Genomic DNA, 23,695 nt, shown 5'->3' on the forward strand with positions numbered 1-23,695 from the left:
TGTTTTAGAAACCCTTCTTAGAGAATTTGGTGGTCTAGCAAGAGAGGCTAGAAAAGTCTTCGCTAAATTTAATATGCTTGGTTCTCATACTAATTTTGTTAGTCTCCTTGAAAAGATGGACATGGATAGAATAAGATACACTAATAATATTAATGATGGTGGGGAGATCAAAGCACCAATACCATGTAAACTCCTAGCTATGAATGATGCACTAGAACATAACTATGCTTGGCTTGTTTCTGAAAATTTGTTTGATGAGAGTAGCAAGCCCAAGACTAATGAAAAGGGAGACGCTGAAACTTATGTATCCAATATATTATGCATGGTTGAGAAAACTCCAAACCCCGCTGTAGGTGCACCACCCTTCGATAACACTTGAGAAACACTTTACGCGCCTAGGCTGAAAGGCGTTAAGAAAAGCGCTTATGGGAGACAACCCATGTTTTTACCTACAGTATTTTGTTTTATATTTGTGTCTTGGAAGTTGTTTACTACTGTAGCAACCTCTCCTTATCTTAGTTTTATGTTTTGTTGTACCAAGTAAAGTCTTTGATAGTAAAGCAAGTACTAGATTTGGATTACTGCGCAGAAACAGATTTCTTTGCTGTCACGAATCTGGGTCTAATTCTCTGTAGGTAACTCAGAAAATTATGCCAATTTACGTGAGTGATCCACAGATATGTACGCAACTTTCATTCAATTTGAGCATTTTCGTTTGAGCAAGTCTGGTGGCCTAATAAAATCCATCTTTACGGATCTGTTCTGTTTTGACAGATTCTGTCTTTTATTTCGCATTGCCTCTTTTGCTATGTTGGATGAATTTCTTTGATCCATTAATGTCCAGTAGCTTTATGCAATGTCCAGAAGTATTAAGAATGATTGTGTCACCTCTGAACATGTGAATTTTTATTATGCACTAACCCTCTAATGAGTTGTTTCGAGTTTGGTGTGGAGGAAGTTTTCAAGGATCAAGAGAGGAGTATGATGCAATATGATCAAGGAGAGTGAAAGCTCTAAGCTTGGGGATGCCCCGGTGGTTCACCCCTGCATATATTAAGAAGACTCAAGCGTCTAAGCTTGGGGATGCCCAAGGCATCCCCTTCTTCATCGACAACATTATCGAGTTCCTCCCTGAAACTATATTTTTATTCGGCCACATCTTATGTACTTTGCTTGGAGCGTCGGTTTGTTTTTGTTTTTTTGTTTTGTTTGAATAAAATGGATCCTAGCATTCACTTTATGGGAGAGAGACACGCTCCGCTGTTGCATATGGACAAATATGTCCTTAGGTTCTACTCATAGTATTCATGGCGAAGTTTCTCCTTCGTTAAATTGTTATATGGTTGGAATTGGAAAATGCTACATGTAGTAACTCTAAAATGTCTTGGATAATTTGATACTTGGCAATTGTTGTGCTCATGTTTAAGCTCTTGCATCATATACTTTGCACCCATTAATGAAGAAATACTTAGAGCTTGTTAATTTGGTTTGCATATTTGGTTTCTCTAGAGTCTAGATAACATCGAGTATTGAGTTTTGAACAACAAGGAAGACGGTATGGAGTCTTATAATGTTTACCATATGTCTTTTATGTGAGTTTTGCTTGTACCGTTCATCCTTGTGTTTGTTTCAAATAACCTTGCTAGCCTAAACCTTGTATCGAGAGGGAATACTTCTCATGCATCCAAAATACTTGAGCCAACCACTATGCCATTTGTGTCCACCATACCTACCTACTACATGGTATTTATCCGCCATTCCAAAGTAAATTGCTTGAGTGCTACCTTTAAAATTCCATCATTCACCTTTGCAATATATAGCTCATGGGACAAATAGCTTAAAAACTATTGTAGTATTGAATATGTACTTATGCACTTTATCTCTTATTAAGTTGCTTGTTGAGCGGTAACCATGTTTACGGGGACGCCATCAACTATTCCTTGTTGGATATCATGTGAGTTGCTATGCATGTCCGTCTTGTACGAAGCAAGAGAGATCTACCACCTTCATGGTTGGAGCATGCATGTTGTTAGAGAAGAACTTTGGGCCGCTAACTAAAGCCATGATTCATGGTGGAAGTTTCGAGTTTGGACACATATCCTCAATCTCATATGAGAATAATAATTGTTGCCACATGCTTATGCATAAAAGAGGAGTCCATTATCCGTTGTCCATGTTGTCCCGGTATGGATGTCTAAGTTGAGAATAATCAAAAGCGAGAAATCCAAAATGCGAGCTTTCTCCTTAGACCTTTGTACGAGGCGGCATGGAGGTACCCCATTGTGACACTTGGTCAAAACATGTGCATTGCAAAGATCCGGTAGTCCAAGTTAATTAGGACAAGGTGCGGGCACTATTAGTATACTATGCATGAGACTTGCAACTTGTAAGATATAATGTACATAACTCATATGCTTTATTACTACCGTTGACAAAATTGTTTCATGTTTTCAAAATAAAAGCTCTAGCACAAAAATAGCAATCGATGCTTTCCTCTTTGAAGGACCATTCTTTTTTACTTTTATGTTGAGTCAGTTCACCTATTTCTCTCCACCTCAAGAAGCAAACACTTGTGTGAACTGTGCATTGATTCCTACATACTTGCATATTGTACTTGTTATATTACTCTATGTTGACAACTATCCATGAGATATACATGTTACAAGTTGAAAGCAACCGCTGAAACTTAATCTTCCTTTGTGTTGCTTCAATACCTTTACTTTGATTTATTGCTTTATGAGTTAACTCTTATGCAAGACTTATTAATACTTGTCTTGAAGTACTATTCATGAAAAGTCTTTGCTTTATGATTCACCTGTTTACTCATGTCATCACCATTGTTATGATCGCTGCATCCACTACATATGTTTACAAATAGTATGATCAAGGTTATGATGGCATATCACTTCAGAAATTATCTTTGTTATCGTTTTACCTGCTCGGGACGAGCGAGAACTAAGCTTGGGGATGCTTGATACGTCTCCGACGTATCGATAATTTCTTATGTTCTATGCCAAATTATTGATGATACCTACATGTTTTATGCACACTTTATGTCATATTCGTGCATTTTACGGAACTAACCTATTAACAAGATGCCGAAGTGCCGATTCTTTGTTTTCTGCTGTTTTTGGTTTCGAAATCCTAGTAACGAAATATTCTCGGAATTGGACGAAATCAAAGCCCGGGGGCCTATTTTCTCACGAAGCTTCCGAAGTCCGAAGGAGAGACGAAGAGGGGCCACGGAGGGGCCACACTATAGGGCGGCGCGGCCCCCCCTTGGCCGCGCGGCCCGTGGTGTGGGGCCCCCGTGCCGCCTCTTGACCTACCCTTCCGCCTACAAATAGCCTCCGTGACGAAACCCCCGGTATCGAGAGCCACGATACGGAAAACCTTGCGAGACGCCGTCGCCGCCGATCCCATCTCGGGGGATCCGAGGAGATCGCCTCCGGCACCCTGCCGGAGAGGGGAATCATCTCCCGGAGGACTCTACGCCGCCATGGTCGCCTCCGGAGTGATGAGTGAGTAGTCTACCCCTGGACTATGGGTCCATAGCAGTAGCTAGATGGTTGTCTTCTCCCCATTGTGCTATCATTGTCGGATCTTGTGAGCTGCCTAACATGATCAAGATCATCTATCCGTAATTCTATATGTTGTGTTTGTCGGGATCCGATGGATAGAGAATACTATGTCATGTTAATTATCAAGTTATTATACATGTGTTGTTTATGATCTTGCATGCTCTCCGTTTCTAGTAGAGGCTCGGCCAAGTTTTTACTTTTAACTCCAAGAGGGAGTACTTATGCTCGATAGTGGGTTCATGCTCGCATTGACACCAGGACGATGACGAGAAAGTTCTAAGGTTGTGTTGTGCTTGTTGCCACTAGGGATAAAACATTGGCGCTATGTCCGAGGATGTAGTTGTTGATTACATTACGCACCATACTTAATGCAATTGTACGTTGTTTAGCAACTTAATGCTGGAGGGGTTCGGACGATAACTTCGAAGGTGGACTTTTTAGGCATAGATGCAGTTGGATGGCGGTCTATGTACTTTGTCGTAATGCCCAATTAAATCTCACTATACTTATCATGTCATGTAAGTGCATTGTTATGCTCTCTCTATTTGTCAATTGCCCGACTGTAATTTGTTCACCCAACATGCTTTTATCTTATGGGAGAGACACCTCTAGTGAGCTGTGGACCCCGGTCCATTCTTTAATACTTGAAATACAAATCTGTCTGCAATACTTGTTTTACTGTTTTCTCTGCAAACAATCATCTTCCACACAATACGGTTAATCCTTTGTTACGGCAAGCCGGTGAGATTGACAACCTCACTTGTTTCGTTGGGGCAAAGTACTTTGGTTGTGTTGTGCGGGTTCCACGTTGGCGCCGGAATCTCCGGTGTTGCGCCGCACTACATCCCGCCGCCATCAACCTTCAACGTGCTTCTTGGCTCCTCCTGGTTCGATAAACCTTGGTTTCTTTCTGAGGGAAAACTTGCTGCTGTGCGCATCATACCTTCCTCTTGGGGTTGCCCAACGAACGTGTGAAATACACGCCATCAGTCCCCCAGGGCGTCACCGAGGCGAACCTAACTGCCGCCAGAAGCCCAACCGGTGGTCCTCCCTGCCGCTGCCGCTAGCATGGGCCGCGGTGGCGGCGGTCCCCGATGCCAAGGTGCTGGGGAGGAAAGGAACTATGGCGTCTTCGAAGGGGCGACTGGGTCGACTTCGTCCGAGGTCGTGGCGGGCGGTGGTCGGGGCGGAGTTCTCGGTCAGGCGGTGGTGGTGGATTGTTCCGGATTCGGTGGATGCAGGCGGAGAAGCTAGCCATGGGTCTGGGCGCCCGCCTAGGCTGGTCGTCGTCTGACGGTGCGTACCGGGCGAGCGGCCAGACCGCAAGTGTGGGCAGCGCTCACAGGTGGAGTTGTGTCAATGAGTCGTCGGTGAACCACTCAGGCGATCATCTTCGATCTGCTCTGTGGGGATCTGGGCTACTGGTCAAGATCTGAGCTTTTCGGCCAAGATCTAGGCCGGAGGGGCCCATCCAAGGAGAGTTGCGGGTTCTGGTGTTAGCATGGCTACGCTGGTGAAACAGAGCTCTGGATTGTCTTCTCCAAGATTGGCTCTACTTGAATAAAGGAAGTGGTCCTAGGGTTCCTTCTAGGCACCAAGATGAAGATATGCCGGATGCATTCCCTCATTGACCTAGCCGAAGCGTCGTATTCCGGAAGGCTCCATCGGTGAGCTCCGCTGGGCGTATCATGCTTGGAGATTGCTGGTTCGGAAGGGATTTGGTCGTGCGCACCCATGTTTTTTGTCTGGCCGTTTGGTTTCAGAGGGAGCACTTCGAAGCTGTGTTGGCTCTTAATATCATGGGGCATGTTCTTGTTCCATGGTGCTGGCGGAGAATGTCATAAAAGCCGAGGTCTGAGGACGAGGATGGTGGTTCGAGTCTGGGCGGCGATGGGAAATTGGCTTGGTTGATTTATGACTTGGAGCAGCGGCATGCTAGTGGGGACGACCACACATGAGAGGTTCTTTGTGTTGCCTTTCAGGGTGAAAATCCAAGGTCTGGCCTTAATTTGTTGTGTCTCGCAATGTCCTTGCTGAAAACATTGTTTTAAGAGTGAGGACTTTCTTTAGGGTGAAAACCTAAGATCTTCGATCGAGCGACGACGGCGCTTGTGCACTGCTTCCTTCTTGAAGGTGTCGCTTTTGGAGAAGCTGGACGTCTGGTGCTGTCTTGGGGGTGTTAGGGCTGCTGTTTCAAGGATTAGATCGCCGTAGCACAACTTTTTTTTGGTAATTTTTTTTGCCTGTGTGCATTCGTACCTGCTAGGATAATTATGCGTTGTTGATTGGTATCTCTGCGATATGAATATGTGCTCTTTGTCGAAAAGGTATGTTCAAGGTTTGAGCTACAAATGACTAAGTCATTTGAATCCCATTTAACATGGCATAACTTAACTTTTTTGTTTTTGGCCTAAAGGGTCTCCGAGAGGCTCCGGAAACCTTAGCACTAGCTAGTCCAAATGACGTGTGTTAGCTAGTTTTGACCCTGTCTAGGCCAAAAACGGCCAAATCATTTTGAGCCCAGACATACCAATCAACGCTCATGGTGGTGGTGGAGTGAATTCCACTTTTTACCTTCTAATTATGTATTCGTGATACTAATTACCCATTGCCTAAAAATTGTCTAGATTATCCTTTTAAGAAGCTTTTGACGCTCATTTTCTGATGTGTGTCCACCCAGCAAGGTGTGAGGTGATAACCAAGTTTCAAAAATATCAGGACGGCAATGACCATGGAACATATGGACGAGGAAAGTTTAGACATGATTGTCGACGATGCCCTCCGGTCTTTCGCACCATCTCGATGCAAAACTCCAGTCCTATCTAGCAAAAACAAGCAAATGCTAAATAGGTTAACTGTGTTTAAAGTCTTTTAGATGGGATATTTCAGTAGAACATGCACTGGTAATATGTGTCAGAAATACGCAACTACATGTAAAAAAAAGTGCCTAACAAGCTAGCCCAAAATACTTAACTAAAATGGGTCATAAGAGGCCTAAATGATCACAAATATACTGAGTGGTTGCATTTGTGTCAACGATTAATTACCATCAATCTTACCGATGAACCTGATAAGTTTGTATGGAAGCTTACAGATTCGGGATTGTTCACAGTTAAATCTATGTATCTGGATTATATGAATGGACATACTAGATTTCTACGCAAATATTTATGGAAACTGAAAATTCCTTTAAAGATTAAGATTTTCATGTGGTTTCTTAATAACAAGGTTTTACTTACCAAGGACAATTTGGCAAAACGTAGATGGACAGGGTCTCAAAAGTGTTGCTTCTGTGATGCAAATGAAACTGTTGAGCATTTGTTCCTTCTTTGTCCTTTTACTACTATCATTTGGAGGATGATCTACTTTGCTTATAACATTCCGCCACCAATGAGTATCAATAATATGTTTGGGAACTGGTTGTATGGAGTTCCGAAGAAAGATAAAAATAAAATTAGGATTGGTATTTCTGTTATATGCTGGACAGTATGGAATACTAGAAATGATATGATTTTTAATAATCCGAAGAATACTAACTTTTTGCAGGTTATTCATCGAGCTGTGCATTGGATACAGTTATGGGCTTTCCTGCTACCGGAGGATCAGCGCAAGGATATGGATATTGGCTGCAACAAGCTGCTGATGGTTACGCGGGATTTCTATTACCGAGCTATCGGGTGGCGACACGATAATAGGATAGAGTATGGCTAGCCTATTTAGGTGTCGTTGTTTCCGTTGGTTGATTCATGTCGCAACCTTGTCGGATCCTTGAATGTAATTTCTCTTTTTTTATTTTTGTTCTCATACTCGATACTTCGTGATATTTAATAAAGAGCCGTGTGCATCAATTGATGCAGAGGCTGGAGCTATTGCTCCTTTATCTAAAAAGTGGTTGAATTTTTTTCCAAAGCCACAGGTGGTTGAAAAATTGATAAAGGAGGCGTAATAGCTATCAGACATCTGTAAAGACAGTCCTCTCGCATCTTCATTTTTACTGTTTGTCCGATCACACATGTTTACGATCATAGCTAGCAAGCAAGTTCGGGAGCAGGGGTACGCCTTCCCGGCAACTCTATTATTACACACAAGCATATGCATACATTCATAATTTGTGATAGCAACCTGAATTAAAGTACGTACCTGCAGTCTGATCTAAAAAACAAATTAAGTCTATTGTTTTCTGTCTGGACGTCTGGTGACCGCTACAGCGCGGATGTCACCACGCACAAGCACACAATACCAGTCAATCTTTTGCTACTTACTACTACTACCGCACATGTTTTTCTTTTCTTTCGTTTCTTTTTTGGTTTGTTGGCTTGCTGCGATGGTGCTACATGCACATGTTGAACACGTTCGTTTGACAATATTTAAAAGCCTCATGGTGATAAACTGATAAAGTATATAGAAGCGTCAATTTTCTACATCCCTCATGGTGAGAAGTATATACAACTGTGAAATTTCGACAGCGACGGCTCCAGGAACTGTTGTTGTACTTGTAGGTCTTCTCTTTGATCTGGTCATCCACCGTACCGCTCCATTTCTTACGGGGAGGACTACTAGCTGTTTTGTCTGAGATTTTGTAGCAGTTTCGAGGGCTTCTTTGGTTATAGTGGAGTAGTATTTTACAGTAGAAACAGGAAAACGAGCGATTGAGATATCGCGTGAGGTGGATTCCTATAGATTTCAGAACACTTGAATTGTTAAACATGTGTCTTTGAATGGCGCAAAGGAAATAAACACAGGAATTTTGAAGGATTGATGAGAGAAAGCAGATAGATATAGAGTAGACTTCTCAAGAAAATTAATATTCAGTTTGAACTCATGTTGAGATTCCTATGAAACAGGAAGGCATACAAACGAATTACATAGGAATTTGGTAGCCCGAACCCTATTATCTTAAGGGCTTCCATAGGATCTAAATCCTCCAAAATTTGTATGAAAATCCTGCAGTCCAAAGAGCCCTCAAGGGTTACTTCATAAGTTCTAATGCATCGAAGGACATACATATAACATGTAAAACTTAATAATGGCCTCTTTGATTCGAATAATTTTTACAGTAATTTTGGAGGATCCCAGTCCTTTGTATTTTTTTTTCTATAGTGGTTGTTTGATTTGCAGGATTAAATTATGTAGGGATTTTTCTAAGAGACATTTGGTCCACATTCCGTAGGAACTCTAACATTCACTTAAAACTATGTAGTAAGAAAGTTTTGCTTCTTCTGTGATGGAATCAATTAACTTTAGTATAGATAAAATCTTGTAGGATTGAAATAGATTTGACATTGCAATCCTATGTTTTTCATATCCTCACGTTTTGATATCATGTGAATCAAATGATGCCCTAAACATGCAGCCAAGAGAACCATGAGAGAAGTAAGGGTCTATTGGGATTGTAATAAGATTTGTAACATATATTTAGAATCCGAGTCCTAAAGATTTTTTTATGAAATCCTTTTGATCGTAGTCTTGGGCTATCTAGTTTCTACGAAATCTATCGTCCCCACATTTCAAAGAATCTTGACAAGACCTCAAACGTTGTAATTTTTTTAAAGAAGTATAATTAATGTAATTCCTCTCTCGCTCACTCATTTCCCGCTTAATTCCGGTGCCCCGTCCAATGTCATCTATAGTACAATTTTGGTGTTCTAGAAACCCAAAAGAAATCCACATTAAATGACACAATAATCCTTCATTTTCATATTGTATATGTATTTAAATACGTACATCATATATCAACTAGCCTTTTCGTACTAACTGGTAGTTAAGCACTAGTTAAATAAGGAATTCTTATTATCATTTCAACGAATCCTAAGAAACAAGACAATGATATACAAGAGACAAAGGGCGTGTTTGGTTAGCCTTACTTTTGGCTTCTGAATTTTGGATTACAAGCCAGAAAGACAGCTACATGGGTGCCCTTTCCTTTGACGTTTGGCTTTTTTTACGTGGTGTTTGGTTAGGCCTATCTCTGACTTTTGGCTTAGAAGCCACATATGTCAAAATGTTATTTAGGTTTGTTTAATTTGTGGGCTATAAGCCAAAATCTAATTTGTACCTATATCCAGTCAAGGTAAAAAAGCTAAAGCCAAAGTACCTATATTTAGGTTGTTTAATTTGTGGGCTATAAGCCAAAATCTAACACTAAAAATAAGCCCAATCAAACAACTCCTAAATAATATAAAAGCGAGAAGCCAAAGCTCAAAAATCACCTATTAGGTTTGTTTTTGGCTTATATATAGGTGAGATTTTCCTATAGGATCATTTCAAGATTTTTTTAATTGTTTAAAAAAATTTAGGTTTAGGATTTTCTTTGAAGTATTCTTTTTTCAAAAGGAAAATCTAACAATACATCTCCTAACAGTATTTTCTCAGTGGAGGATCGAGTAATTAATTTGATAGACAATTGTTTTTAGATTTATGTAGCACGGCATATAAGCTTTCTCCATCTAGCGTTGACCTGTCACTAGAGGATGGGTGCGGTGTAATTTTATATACTGTCCACGCACGTTAGACATGCAAGCTGGTCTCATAGTGTTCAACGTTTTTTTTTATATTCGGAACAAACTAATGAGGTGTATTTATTGCGCGCGTGTTGGCTGCATAATTTGATCTTACAAAGCTCCAAGCTAACTTTATAATTTTATTGCAATCTTGTCTTAATTCTTGAGATGCACATCTCACACGCTACATTATACATCATACTCCATACCCCATCTGTTTTCTAATAAGTGGACATCTAGCTTCAAACTTTGTCTATAAAAGAATGTGCTTCTATTTTCTCAATGCACTTTAAATTAGCAAAAAATGTTTCTCTCTCATCGTACGGAAATCAAACCCAATGCAATTTTTTTTTCCTTTTGCTAATCTATCTTGAAAATCCCGCATGTCCACTTATTTATAGACGGAGGACATGTGTAAAAAATAAGCTAATGTCACAGATGATAATAAATAACATGACAAACGGAGAACTTTTTTACTCCCTCTGTACCATCAGAAGTGTCTCAACTTTTACCAAAATTTAGATATATCTACCTACTAGATAGTGTCTACATATATTTAAATTTTGATAAAGTTGAGACAATTTTAGTGGGAGGGGAGGGAGTACATTTAAATGTTTTTTCCAACCACATGAATTTAGCTCTGTTCGGTGAAGCAGTGTGCGTTGGGTATCTCTGGGCGTTCAGTAGTACGCAAAGCCGGCCCAGGCTAGTTGCTCCGGCGTTCTTCCTGGGCGAGAGAGGCCCGTGCTCCACGCAGCCGTTACCGAGGAGCACAAGCTGATCTTCGTATTCTTCGAAAAAAGAATTACTAGGAAGTTCCCACGAGTTGCTTCACGGTCTAGACCAAGCCAAAACTTCCCAGTGACCCCGTGCAGAATCTTCATGTACCAAACGGTTTGGTCCAGATTTGTTTGACCATATGAACGGCCAAAGATCGCAACCACGTGCCAAGTCCTGGGCAGTGTGTGAGGCATCCATTTTTGGTCGATCGGTGTCACTCCAACAATTATTGTCCTTGCATTAAATACATTGTTTCAAACTTTCAATAATGGAGAATTATTGTACTACGTACTCTTCAATCTGTTTTTATATTCCTTCTATCTTATAAAACATGTCTTAATTTTATTTAAATTTAAGAAAGTGTAGATGTTAAATAATGTCTAGGTACATTTAAAATTAGATAAAATTAAGATATGTTTTATGAGACGGGGGGAGTAGAGCAACTATTATGTTTGTTCGTAAAAGAGTGGATGTCTACGGTCCAAAAAATTCAGATATACAAATTAAGTTAGACAATCCTTTATAAACAGAGAAAGTACATAAAGTCTTACAAGGTCATAATTTGTTGTGATGATATATATAATCACCACAGATGGCGGCGTATGTCTTCCATTTCTATTCCTTGAACCAATGAAACCATATAGTAGGATCATAGGTCATGTTGGAGAAACTCATAAAAGAAACCTTAATTTAGTTACGGTTAGATTTTTTCCAGTTCGGTTTTCAGTTTCAGTTCGGTTGTGCACAGCTGGCTCAAGCGATTACGAATTTTGCTACGTGCCGACCATATTGGTTAAATACGCTTACTTGAAAATGTAATGCAAACGGGGTGGTGGCGCAGTTGGCTAGCGCGTAGGTCTCATAGCTAAAGCGAGTGATCCTGAGGTCGAGAGTTCGAGCCTCTCTCACCCCATATTTTTTTTGTCCCTTTTCCATTTTTCAGTGTCGTTTTCGCATGCATTCCCTTGTCTTCTGACCTTTGCAATGCTCGAGTTTCAGGCCGTCCTCTTTGGACATGAATACGATTCTGTCTTACCCTCACGTCGAAATGTCGAATAGAGCATCGAATGCTCCTCGGAATAAAGTAGACACGGCCGAACCGAAAGGTAGCATCATCAGTACAATCACCGTGTCATCCACCAAGCATCACATTATCGCCATTGTCCAGACTCCATTACTCCAACGCGACATATACCTTCCTTCCTTCTCGATTCGAACGAACACTGATACTAGTTCATCTTCGACACCTTCCAGAATGTCCGCCTAACCTATCTAGTCTGACCGTACACGGCTACACACACCGTCCGTCCGCTCGGCTTACACAGGTTTTGACAGTACGCCGCCCGAAAAGAACCGGCCGTCGACGGCACCGAGCTGGAGGCAAGCACAGACCTCTCACCCATGGCGGGCGGGAGACAGACGCGGACGACCTGGTGCAGCCGCTGCGGCGCGTACCTGTCGGTGCCGCCTGGCGCGCGCTCCGTCCGCTGCGCTCTCTGCCACGCCGTGACACGCGTGGAGCGCCACGGCGGCCTGCACCAGGCCGTGGGTTTCATCAAGGGCCTGTTCAACGCTTTCGGGTCCCCGTCGCAGCCGCCGCCCTCGTCGTCGGGGTCCATGCGCGTCGGCGACCCGTACCGCCTGCCAGCCAGCTACCCCCATGCCCGCGGCAAGAAGCGGGCGCTCCTCGTCGGCATCAGCTACAGCTACACCAAGTACGAGCTCAAGGGCACCGTCAACGACGTCAACTGCATGACCTACCTGCTCCGCGAGAGGTTCGGCTTCCCAACCGACTGCATCCTCGTCCTCACACGTAAGTAAACAATCACCCGTCCAGTCTTTTCATTCTGATCGTGTAGATCGTCTCGACTTTGGTGGTTCGTTTTGCGATCATCTATCTATTCTCTGGACAGAGGAGGACAAGGACCCGTACCGCGTGCCGAACAAGGATAACCTCCGGCTGGCGATGCGGTGGCTGGTGGAGGGTTGCACCTCCGGCGACTCCCTGGTGTTCCACTTCTCCGGCCACGGCATGCAGAAGCTGGACAGCAACGGCGACGAGGTCGACGGCTACGACGAGGCCATCTGCCCGCTCGACTTCGAGGACCGCGGCGTCATCCTCGACGACGAGATCAACGAGACCATTGTCCGCCCCCTCGGACCGGGCGTCAAGCTCCATGCCATCGTCGACACCTGCCACAGCGGCACCATCCTTGACCTGCCCTACCTCTGCCGCATATCCAGGTAGGCACAGCATCTTATTTCAAACTTCCTGTACGGGCCAATTAGCACGAATTAAACTTATTGAGATTTTCTACGGCGAGCGAAGAACTGGATACTGGCAGTGGGAGAACCACAACCGTCAACCCGATACGCCGAAGGGCACGAGCGGCGGCCTAGCGATCTCGTTCAGCGGCTGCGGCGACAGCCAGACCTCGGCTGACACGACGGCGTTCGCCGGCTCCACCTCGACCGGCGCCATGACGTACAGCTTCATCAAGGCGGTGGAGTCTGATCCGGGCACAACCTACGGCCGTCTGCTCAACGCGATGCGGGCCACCATCCGCGACAACGGCGGCGACTCAGGCATCCCTGGGCCCATCGGTTCCTTCTTCCGCCGGGTCATCACCTTCAGCTGCGCACAGGTAGTCCATCAGTCTCGCCATTCAACAACCCAAACATGCAAGCCAAGCATCGATCCTTAACTTCTATTGAACGATTTTGCAGGAACCTCAACTATGCGCGTCAGAAGCATTTGACATCTACAGGAAGCCGTTTCTCTTGTAGTTAAACCAGAAGCTGTTCCCATTGGCGGCACACTTGATAGGCGTCTTATATACCTGTGATCTATGTGTCCCATTATTACTGAATCATACATTGCGTGACCAATTAGGCGATCCATACAACGAACACAGTCACACTGTAATTGTGTTGTGTCATTTGAAATTTTGAATTCTGATGGAAAAATTATGTTCCGCGGTCTGACAATATCACCGTGTAACACTATCAGTGTAACTCCTTAGGCAAATACTCCGTCAGTTCCATAACTTTTGTCGTGGTTTTAGTTCTAATTTAAACTAAAATTACGGAACGGAGGGAGTATGCTAGAAGAATTGATGTAGCCAACCTTTCAAAAAACATATTACATATACACATACCCTACACTATATTAAGAGTGAATTCAATCTTTACTTTATAGTTGTGATATTGAACGGGGTCTGTAACCTCATTTTTTTTTTTTTGAAACGGGGGCAAAAGCTTTGCCCGGATCTATTAATGAAGGAGAAGTTTAGCAAGTTTGAGAAGCTTACATAGCCAAAACAAGGTTAAACAAAACGAATTACTCTCCCGGAATTAAATCTCCCAAACGCTTCGCACCCGCTAAAACCCATAGTCTAGCCTCACTCTTAATTCTATCGAAGACGACATGTGTGGGCGCTTGCTTGTTACGGAAGACTCTTGCATTCCGCTCACACCATATTTCCCAAGTTATGAGAAGAACAAGAGAGGACATAGCCTTGCGGTTGGGAAGGTCCCCGGCCGCCATCTTGATCCACCACTCTTTTATTGTAAGACCGGCCCAAAGGTTGGTGTCGACGCCAACCAACCCAAGCCAACTCACGGTGAGGTTCCATATCCGATTGGAGAATCGACAGTGCACAAAAAGGTGGGCAACCGATTCAACGCATTGCTTGCAAAGGGGGCAAAGCCCACAATTAGGCCAACCTCGCTTGGCCAACCGGTCGGCCGTCCAAACTCTATTTTGTGTGACGAGCCAAGCAAAGAACTTGGTTTTAGGTGGAGCCCAAGCTTCCCAAACCGTGGCATAGATAGAGGACTTGATCAAACCCAAGAATTGCACCTCATATGCGGATTTGGTGGAGTATTGGCCATTGGTGGTAAGTCTCCAAGTGATATCGTCATCTACAAGCTCATTGAGTTGAACGGTGGACAAGAGCGTCCACAGCTCGAGGAATTGGTTGAAGTGGTGGATGGTGAAGCTCTTTTCAAGATCAATCTTTGAGATCCAAGAGTTGTCATGCAAGGCTTTGGAGACCACCCAATTTTTGTGTTTGGAGATCTCAAAGATAAGTGGGGCCACATCAATAGGTCTCCTCCCATGTAGCCAAGGAGCTTGCCAAAACGGTGTTTTGTTGCCATTTCCTAATGAGATTTTGGTGGCGGTGTAGAAAATATCCATATCCTCTTTCGTGCAAGGGTTGCCGGAACCCGCCCAAATTTTATTGGGGTCTTTCCATTGTAGCCAAGGCCAATGTAGCCGGAGGGCCGTGGAAAATTTGCTCATGTGAAGAATTCCGAGTCCACCCAATTTCTTGGGGCGGCAAACAGTGTCCCAATTTACTTTGCACTTAGCGCCGGTGGTGGAGTGTTTGGCGGACCAAAGGAAGGCCCTCTGAATCTTGTTGATGAACTTTATGGTGCCAAGAGGGATGTTGAGCTATTCATACTGATTGCTAGGCTCGTGCTTGCTATAAAAGAAATACACCCAACATTTTGCAATCAAGTCAATCCGGCGACCTATACTCTCTCCTTTTTGCGGGGAAATCTCGCAAACTACTCACCCTACCAACTAATTATGTGAAAATGTTTCTCCCAATTGGGAGAAATGAAATCTGCACTCTCAAATCCGAACAAGTGATAGTTCTCAGCAACTTGTTGCTGGAGTGTTTGATAACTCATTAAGTTACTATTTTGAAAATTGCCATAGCAATTAAGTTTTCGAACCCAAGGCAACAATAAATTATGTTGATTCATATCAAAGCCTTTTGTTCCAAGAAAATTGGGGTAGACTAGATATGAAACCCAACAGAATTAATATCAACACTATAGTTCTTCGATATACTAGAATTCTTCACCGTTCGAAATAACCTGGATTTGTACTTAACAGGTAATTCCGTTATAACCAATATCTTTCACATTTCAACACTACCTACACAACCGATGTACATTGCAAATTTGCACATCTGAATATCTAAAATGTAAGCTTGTCAGTAGCTTCTCTTAGTTGCTCAAGTAGGACCTGAAATACTTCACACACGTAGCTCTCTCTCTAGAAAGAGATAAACTTCTTGGTCCGTACCTAAAATGCAAGCTTGTCAGAATCCTGATTTTACTATGCGATTACTAACTAAATTAAGTGAAACGATTGCATGATTCTAAGAAGTAGAATCTAAGTCTTTACGTCCAAAAGTTAAGATCCTACGGTTTACAATTCTACTGTAGAGGTTTCGATCGGATTCGGAATCACAATTCTGACAACTTTGAATACGTCACCAAATGGATGTTGGGGAACTTTTAGGAAACTAACATTAATCCATCATTTATACAAATATAACTCACACTAATCCATCATTTATACAAATGATGAATAAAAATTGAGCAACTAAGAAAAGCTTCTGACAATGTAGAGGACCAAGAAGTTTATTTCTTTCTAGAAAGAGAGCTATGCGGGTGAAGTATTTCAGGTCCTTTATGAATCAATTTCTGAATCATCACTGTTCTACGTTTAGTGATTTTGTGTTAATGATAATGCAGTACATTATATACTGCAACTCACTGGTGTTCTTCTCACACATAGCATTGAATCAATGGTTTTAAGTTCAAAATGTAGGGAGTAGCTATAAGTAGTTAAGCATATCATGCCCTTCTCTGAAAAATTGTGTTTTAATGATATTTTTATTATAATTTATATTGGTTGAGGCGTGTGTTGCACATCTGTATTAGTCAAGTACACACTTACTAGTTGGCACTAGTATTTGATAACTCCTATTCACCCTCTAGTCATTATATCCCAATCTTTCAAAAATGATGCAGAATCTTGGACGTGATTTCATTCCTAGGCTACATCACGGCGATGACAGGGAAAACCATGGTCACGCGGGTCTCACCGCAGACTAGATCAGCAAAACCGCGTTGCAAACTGCAGAAAACACGTCATCTAAATTGCCTCATACGTCATAAATCCGCGATGTCACACGAGGTTGACAACACACAAACGTGTTCTAGGTTTCCTCAGGTGGTTCCCCCTGCATGTGTCGACCGTCCCTACGGGATATTCTACATCAACGAGCTCCTCACCATGTGGAAACACGGACCGGATCAGATCAGATAAGGCATTGGACATCGATCCCCGAGCGGATATGCGCGATACCAAAGCTAATTCAAGCGCAACGACACCAAACTGATCAGGAGCTGCGCTAGGAGCCATGTACGCATACTACACAACATTTGTAGTGTATGACTACACGACATGTGTAGTGTATGAATACAAGGCTTCAAAATTGTAAAATATAGCCTAGATAATACGAAGACGTGGTTGGGTTTGTAAATCTCACTTCAGGAGAACCTAATAATTTAGAAGAGGCCATAAAAATTAAAAATTGGGAAATGCCGAGGATGAATAGTATCTAGCACTTATATAAAATAGAACTTAGCATCTAGTTTCCCAACAACAAGCAGGTAAAATATCATAGACTGCAAGTGGGTTTACAAAATTAAGCATAGGGCTGATGGTAGCGTATATAGATACAATGATCGCCTAGTTGCCAAAGGCTTCAAACAAAAATATGTCACTGCCTTTTAGTCCCGTGATCAAGGAGGCTATTATTCATTATCTACCATCTATTGCAGTATCGAGGGGTGGAGTCTTCAACAAATGGATGTGAAGAAAACGTTTTTTTCATGGTGTTCTAGAAGAGAACGTATCATGAGGAAGCTACCAAGGTATGATGTTAAGGAAAAAAATCATTGCATCTATAGATATGACAAGGCTTTATATGGACTGAAGCAAGTCCCAAGAGCACGGTTCTCAAAACTCATCACAAAGTTGCAAGCACTTGGATTTTGGCCTTCCAAGCTATCACTTCATTATTCTTTTATTCGAAAGAAAATATCTCTATCTTTGTACTTATTTAACATCTCTTCTTCAAGATCTCCAAAAGATGTTTGCCATAAAAGTTCTTGCTGATGTTTGTAAGCTTCATGCACCAGCCAATATAACCAAAAGTCCGAAGTGATGAAAATGGCTAGTGCAATCTACTTATACAGTTCAACACCTCTACTCACGTGCGACGGGAAAGACAAGTCAACGCGTGTAGAGACTCAAATGTGGAATCAAGAGGCCTATATGTAGACGCCGAGGGTCACATGTGAGAGGCGGTGTTGTGATTGATTGTTTTTGACACAAGAAAAATATACCTCGGATGTGCTGCAAATAGTAGGTCTGACATGTTGTAAACCTACAAATACAACCATGTCACCCAATGAAAAATTTCCTGCACATGAAGGCTCTCCTCTTAATGTAGAGAATGCTACCAAGTAGAAAAGCGTTGTTGGTGCATTACAATACTTAACCCTTACCAGGCTAGATATTTCTTTTTCTGTTAACAAGGAATACCAATTTCTTTTTGAATGCAGAATGGGCTATTCTACAGGTGCATTTGCTGTCTTTCTTGGCCCAAATATCATTTCATGAAGTGCAAGAAAACAGGCCGTAGTCTAAATATCAAGTACATAGGAATAATACAAGTCTCCAACCAATGTCACGGCTGAAGTTATGTGGGTACAAACCCTTCTTGATGAACTAAAGGTTCCTCATCCTTCAGCAGCTCAACTGTGGTGTGATAACATAGGTGCAACTCAGGGGCGGAGCCAAGATGGGAATTGAGTGGGGGCAAGAATATGCGTATTGAAGAAAAAATATTTTTTAAGTGGGGCAAAGCTCTATTTTAACTAGACTTTACAAAGAGATTAAAGATTTAAGTGGGGGCAGCTGCCCCCTTGCCAATAGCCTAGATCCGCCCATTGTGCAACTTATCTTTCAGCTAATTCAGTTTCCATGCTAGACTTAAGCATATTGAAATTGATTATCATTTGTTCAAGAACGAGTAGCTCAAAAAATTTTGACATCAAGTTTATTCTAGCAGGTGACCAAGTTGCAGATGGATTTACTAATTAAACTACTCACAGTTCCCCAACTCAAAGTTTTCAGGAACAATCTCAACTTAGATAAGAGGGTGTGTTAGCCTGCTAGTTTGTAACTTAGTATGTACACAGTGGCAGATCTACAACAAGCTAGGGGGTGCACATGACCTTGGTAGAAAAAAATCTTTGTAAAATGACATGTTTTCACCACATATGCACCCTCCAATTTTTTTTTAAAATCTTTGAGGCACCCTCTAGGCACCATGGTTCTAAATGTTCGAACTCCGCCACTGCACGTACAGCAAGATGTATTGCACCGTTTCCATAGATAAGGGTCGGTATCTGGAAAATCTTCTTGTAACCTTCGTTGTAATCCTTTTGAGGTTGTTGTTTAAACCTCCTATGTGAACACACACGGTGTGTCCTCATCGGGGTAAGACACCTTCCACCCAAGTCCGCAGCAAAGATTTCTGAACTACATTATTCAACTGAGTCCACTGAAGGGAGTGGCCGTCCAAATTTCCAAGTACTGCATTGCTACGAGTGCAGACTAAGTTCTGACTTCTATGCACATGGTTACTGAGCATACTTAGGGGATTGTATACTACTGTCTCGATGCTTTACACTTCAGTTGGCAAAATAAAATTACCTGATCATGACATGCACATATGTCTGATGTGCCAGCAAGCAGATGAATATAGGGACACTCTTCTTTTCTATTGATCATTGGCCCTTCTATTAAACATCCAAGAATTACACAGACGGTAAATACTTTTCACTTACACAGTAAATCTTTTGATGGTTCTTCCTTATGCATGTTTCAACTAGTAGTTGTGCAACTCCCGTCAGTTTTAAGGATATAATACAAGGAAGCATTCGGGAGCCTGAACTCTCATTTTGCTTCCGCTTCTTCTTCCTCGTCCTTCAAATGCTCCTTGAGGCTCTGAATCTGAGGTTGGCAATCGACATTCTCCCAGCTTGAATCAGTGCATGGAAATTCGTACCCCTCAGGTCTCAGAGACAGTGGAAACTCCGGAAGATCAGGCAAGGATTGAAGTGCACTGCAGCAGGAAATAAGAGGTGCCACAGACAGAGTAAGAAAATATGCATAAAATGATTGGTCATGCATGTCCTTGAGCCAAAGGATTTCAAATGAACAAGCTTACAACTTTGAAATTTATCATATTCAGATCTAGCGTTCATCTTGATACCAGAAGTAAAATTACCTATTCTTGTCTTGTTCAAAAAGATGTCCATAAATTTGGAATTTCTTGTACGCAACATCTGGAATTTTCTTGTGCATGTTTTTCATGATACCCCAAGGAGGAGGTACCCTATATTCAAGTGAAAACGAACGCGTCAGGTCATAAGGTGTATGACTAGATTTATTACTGATGATTTATCTTGCAGTAATCTCAGACCTTGTGATAGGATTTGCCAGGCAAAAGCTCAGACAAGCTCTCTTGCTCTCTGCAAGGAGGTCATCAGCTGCAGAGAGGCAACATACTGCGCTCATATGGTTGCTCGGTTCGCTGCCTTTGTCAAGTACTAGAGCATGGTAGTAATATGCCACTGCCTGGTGACAAGATGCAACATTGTTGTACTACCGTTAGTGAGGCATTTATCAAGCTTCAGGAATTTAGGGGTTCTTTTGGCCAACCTTAGCATCCATGCATTTCCACTTAAGGAACAGCAGAAGCTTCTTTCCGTACGAGTCACTTGTGTCGCATCCCGACAGACAATAGTGAGCCTGAGGAAAGGGAGAGATCAGGGAGCAAGCTAGTACGAAAACAAGTTCATTACGAATGGTAAACGATGCTGATGACTTGTACTATGTGAGATGTGATTAGTCAAGAACTGCGGACCTGTGAAAAATAGCTGACTTGCTCACATGCTAGCCGTCTCTTTACCGACAATGTTGCCTTATCACATTCAGAAGCCAATCCAAGCTGTATTTCTACACACTGGTTTTAAGAGTAGATACAGTATACGGGTTTATTTTGTATAATCATACACCACAAGAAAATTTGGCTTGACATTCTGAAGAATATATCAAGTGGAGTTTTATGTTTACACTACCTGAGCCAATGCCTGAATTGAGATGGCCTCAAGCATACCTTCCTGCAGATAACTAGGAAAACTCTTCCTGTAATAAAAAGGTGAGCTGAAGTGAGTACTTATCTGGCAGGTAGTACAAGTTGATATTTTTTAAATGGGTTTTTGCATCTCAGGGGTGGGTACGTACTTGATTTGTACAGGTATCTGAACAAGTAAGCGATGCACAGAGTAGTCTAAGCATCCTGATGCCCGGAGCAATGAGTCGACGACATCTTTCTTTGAATCTAAAACATAAAATGCATCATTTCATTAATTTAACTCTGAGTTGAACACACAGAAACACATTTCAGTGTGGTCTAACTATGTAACCCAATGAATATTCCAAAAGTGATGTAATCTCCTTGAGTTGAAAGTATATTCATCGAACTGACCTTCTGAGACCTTCTTTTCAATTCCATACTGCCCGTTCCTCGGAATGAGTTTCAGGTTTGCCTCAAACAATGCCAGCATCGCCATCATGTGGATAACAGAAAGAACTTCATACCACGCGCTCGCGAGACAACACTCCTAGATTCAGCACTTGATCAACCAATAAGAAAATCACCACAAGCGGGATTATAGTGGCAAGAACGATATACTCTTAATTACCTGGTCATCATCCAAGGTCCTCCAACTGAATTGTACAGATGCTTCAAGACGGCTCTCTAGCAAAAGCAATAACAGTTGAGTACTATCTATTGCATAGTCTTGAAAATTACACAGAAGGGACAGGCTATAAAAGTTCAGACCTTTCGCTGTTAAGCCGAGAACGACCGGCAGATACTCCCCCAGGGCGCGTTCTAATTCAGATATAGCCGCCATATCCCCATGATCTGCATTAGAAGATCAACAAAAGGACATGAGAGGTATTCTTATGAGTTACAAGTTTACGACTCACCCATCACTAGTCAAGTAAAACCAAAGTGATGTGTAACCAGGAAACACAACAGAAGTAGTGATCAACATACAGATATCTTCAGCCAGCAGGACGACGTTGGAACGGAGCGTGGCGAGACGGTCGAGCAGCTCCTTGGAAACCAGTCCCCTGAGCGGATGGACGATGTCGATGGCCACCGGAACGCGGATGGTCGGAAGGAAGACGGCGACCTCCTGTATGACGCTCCGGCGCTTCCGGCCCTTCCCGCCCAGCTTGTTGGGGATCGACGGACCGCACCCCATTTCTGTGTTAATTTGGATCAGAAAATTTCCCAGTGCATATCATCAGTATCATAGACACGTTTTGTCAGAACAAGAATGTAGATGCGCCGCGTGAGTATGTGGATCAAAAATTGGAAACTATGAGCGAGCTCTGGGTCAAATACTAGCATGCATCAGGAAAGGATCAGCTAGTTAGTAATGAAATGGAGCATCTGATTTTCAATCAGCAGTTTCTAGATCTCTGAAACCACAGATTGAGCAGATGCAAAAGCAATATAAGATGGTCACATGATGCATACTACAAGAACTATCAATACTCGACCAAATCGATGATCCTCACCCCTAGACTTACAATGTGGGCAAGGCCGGAGGCGGCCAGGCAGGCAAGCAGGTTGGGGGCGCCCAGGCAGGAGAGAAGAAGCCTTTGACCCTGCCTGCACACCGGTACAAAAGGGTTTACCCATCATAGGACTCAGCTTTATAGTTGGCGAAACAAACGGGAAAGCGAACAGAGGACGCTTACGCGGAGGAGACCCGAACGGCCAATGGCAGCAACATAGCATTTGTGCAGATCGGAGATATCTTTGGCGTGGAAATACCGAGGAGGAGGACGAGGAGATCACATGGCGCACAAGTGGTGGAGGCTGTACTGGGGTCTGGGGAGCCAGTCAGACAGCTAAACTATGCTCACCGTCGTGCATGGGAACGTGCGCAGTTAACTGCTCCAAATATTATATTTGGAAACGTAGCGGCTAGCTCCAATAAATATCTCTTCTTTTCTCTACTAATAAAATTGGAATCGGTGCTGTTGCTATATGAAAAAAACGTCTAGTTTTTCACCCTTGAACCATAAATAGCCTTTTTTTCCTCCATAAGGAGGTAAGGTCAACCAATTTTTTGATCTCTCCACTTCATTATTGAACCTCAAAAGTTGCTTCTTCTTTCCTCCTTCTAATTTTTGTATCTTCTTGAGAGATTTGAAAGAGGATATGTAGATCTGCAATCTCCACCAATCAATTATCTAAGTGAGGGGAACTCTTGGGATTGGAGTTATTTGTTGATTTTCTCTATTTTTCTTCCTTTAGTTTCTCTCTAGCACTTTTTTTTTTTACTTTGGCGGGGTTTGAACGTGAAGCATTTGAACACATTTGGTGTTCTTGCTTTGCATCCTTGAATAGTGTTGAGATTTCCATTACGATTTATTCAAGTGAGAAACCGCGATTTTCTTACTATTGGAGGGTGACCTCCTAGTTGGCTTGGCGATTGGTGCTCCATTGACCTCTTTGTGGAAGACTGTGAAGAGGCACGGACATCTCCTTCATGGAGTTTGTGAAGTGGTTGTGAAGCTTGTGATCTCTGGAATGGAGGAAAAGCTAGCCATAAGGGAAAAGCTTTTGTCCTTTGTGGAATTGGCTTGGAGAATAAGGCGAGCCTTTGTGGCGTTCGGGATACCTTCTTGGTAACCTACATCTCTCTAACGTAACGTATCTCTCTTCATGTGCGGGAACACAAGAATACATCTTCGTCTCCGCTTGCTTCGGTTATCTCTATACCCGAGTTTACTTCCTTGTGATAGTCATTGTGCTTGAAGTAATTATATCTTGCTTATTACTTGTGATATATATCTTTACCCTA

The 23,695-nt window shown here is 42.5% G+C and overlaps 2 protein-coding genes and 1 non-coding gene across 3 annotated transcripts; 2 read left to right on the plus strand and 1 right to left on the minus strand.

The window, feature by feature from the left end:
• Nucleotides 1-11,687: 11,687 nt before the first annotated feature.
• On the plus strand, nucleotides 11,688-11,774 carry TRNAM-CAU. Its single transcript is given in 2 exon segments — nucleotides 11,688-11,725; nucleotides 11,739-11,774. It is a non-coding gene; the product is annotated as a tRNA-Met (tRNA).
• Nucleotides 11,775-12,020: 246 nt separating this feature from the next.
• LOC124702619 (metacaspase-1-like) lies at nucleotides 12,021-13,849 on the plus strand. The gene is made up of 4 exons (XM_047234783.1): nucleotides 12,021-12,674; nucleotides 12,775-13,105; nucleotides 13,191-13,506; nucleotides 13,589-13,849. Exons 1-4 carry the CDS (start codon nucleotides 12,263-12,265, stop codon nucleotides 13,646-13,648), a joined length of 1,119 nt encoding a protein of 372 aa, XP_047090739.1. The 5' UTR covers nucleotides 12,021-12,262; the 3' UTR covers nucleotides 13,649-13,849.
• A 5,775-nt stretch (nucleotides 13,850-19,624) lies between these two features.
• Nucleotides 19,625-22,490, minus strand: LOC124698543. The gene is made up of 12 exons (XM_047231031.1): nucleotides 22,413-22,490; nucleotides 21,871-22,083; nucleotides 21,652-21,735; nucleotides 21,512-21,567; nucleotides 21,295-21,430; nucleotides 21,051-21,147; nucleotides 20,885-20,951; nucleotides 20,671-20,769; nucleotides 20,466-20,555; nucleotides 20,227-20,381; nucleotides 20,032-20,139; nucleotides 19,625-19,866 (listed from the first exon to the last, which is right to left on the minus strand). Exons 2-12 carry the CDS (start codon nucleotides 22,079-22,081, stop codon nucleotides 19,698-19,700), a joined length of 1,272 nt encoding a protein of 423 aa, XP_047086987.1. The 5' UTR covers nucleotides 22,082-22,083; nucleotides 22,413-22,490; the 3' UTR covers nucleotides 19,625-19,697.
• Between the last annotated feature and the right edge of the window lie 1,205 nt (nucleotides 22,491-23,695).

Source organism: Lolium rigidum, chromosome 3 (assembly GCF_022539505.1).
Source record: "Lolium rigidum isolate FL_2022 chromosome 3, APGP_CSIRO_Lrig_0.1, whole genome shotgun sequence".
Classification (NCBI taxonomy): domain Eukaryota; kingdom Viridiplantae; phylum Streptophyta; class Magnoliopsida; order Poales; family Poaceae; genus Lolium; species Lolium rigidum.

Bases quoted from the DNA above. Each gene is read 5' to 3' on its own strand.
- LOC124698543 (XM_047231031.1), bottom strand. From the start codon at position 22,081: ATGGGGTGCGGTCCGTCGATCCCCAACAAGCTGGGCGGGAAGGGCCGG. The intron at 21,431-21,511 runs GTAATTAAGAGT...TGCTGAATCTAG, and splicing joins GGACCTTGGATGATGACCAG to GAGTGTTGTCTCGCGAGCGC. The intron at 20,382-20,465 runs GTTGGCCAAAAG...TCTTGTCACCAG, and splicing joins GGAAATGCATGGATGCTAAG to GCAGTGGCATATTACTACCA.
- LOC124702619 (XM_047234783.1), top strand. From the start codon at position 12,263: ATGGCGGGCGGGAGACAGACGCGGACGACCTGGTGCAGCCGCTGCGGC. The intron at 13,106-13,190 runs GTAGGCACAGCA...CGGCGAGCGAAG, and splicing joins TACCTCTGCCGCATATCCAG to AACTGGATACTGGCAGTGGG. The intron at 13,507-13,588 runs GTAGTCCATCAG...ACGATTTTGCAG, and splicing joins TCACCTTCAGCTGCGCACAG to GAACCTCAACTATGCGCGTC.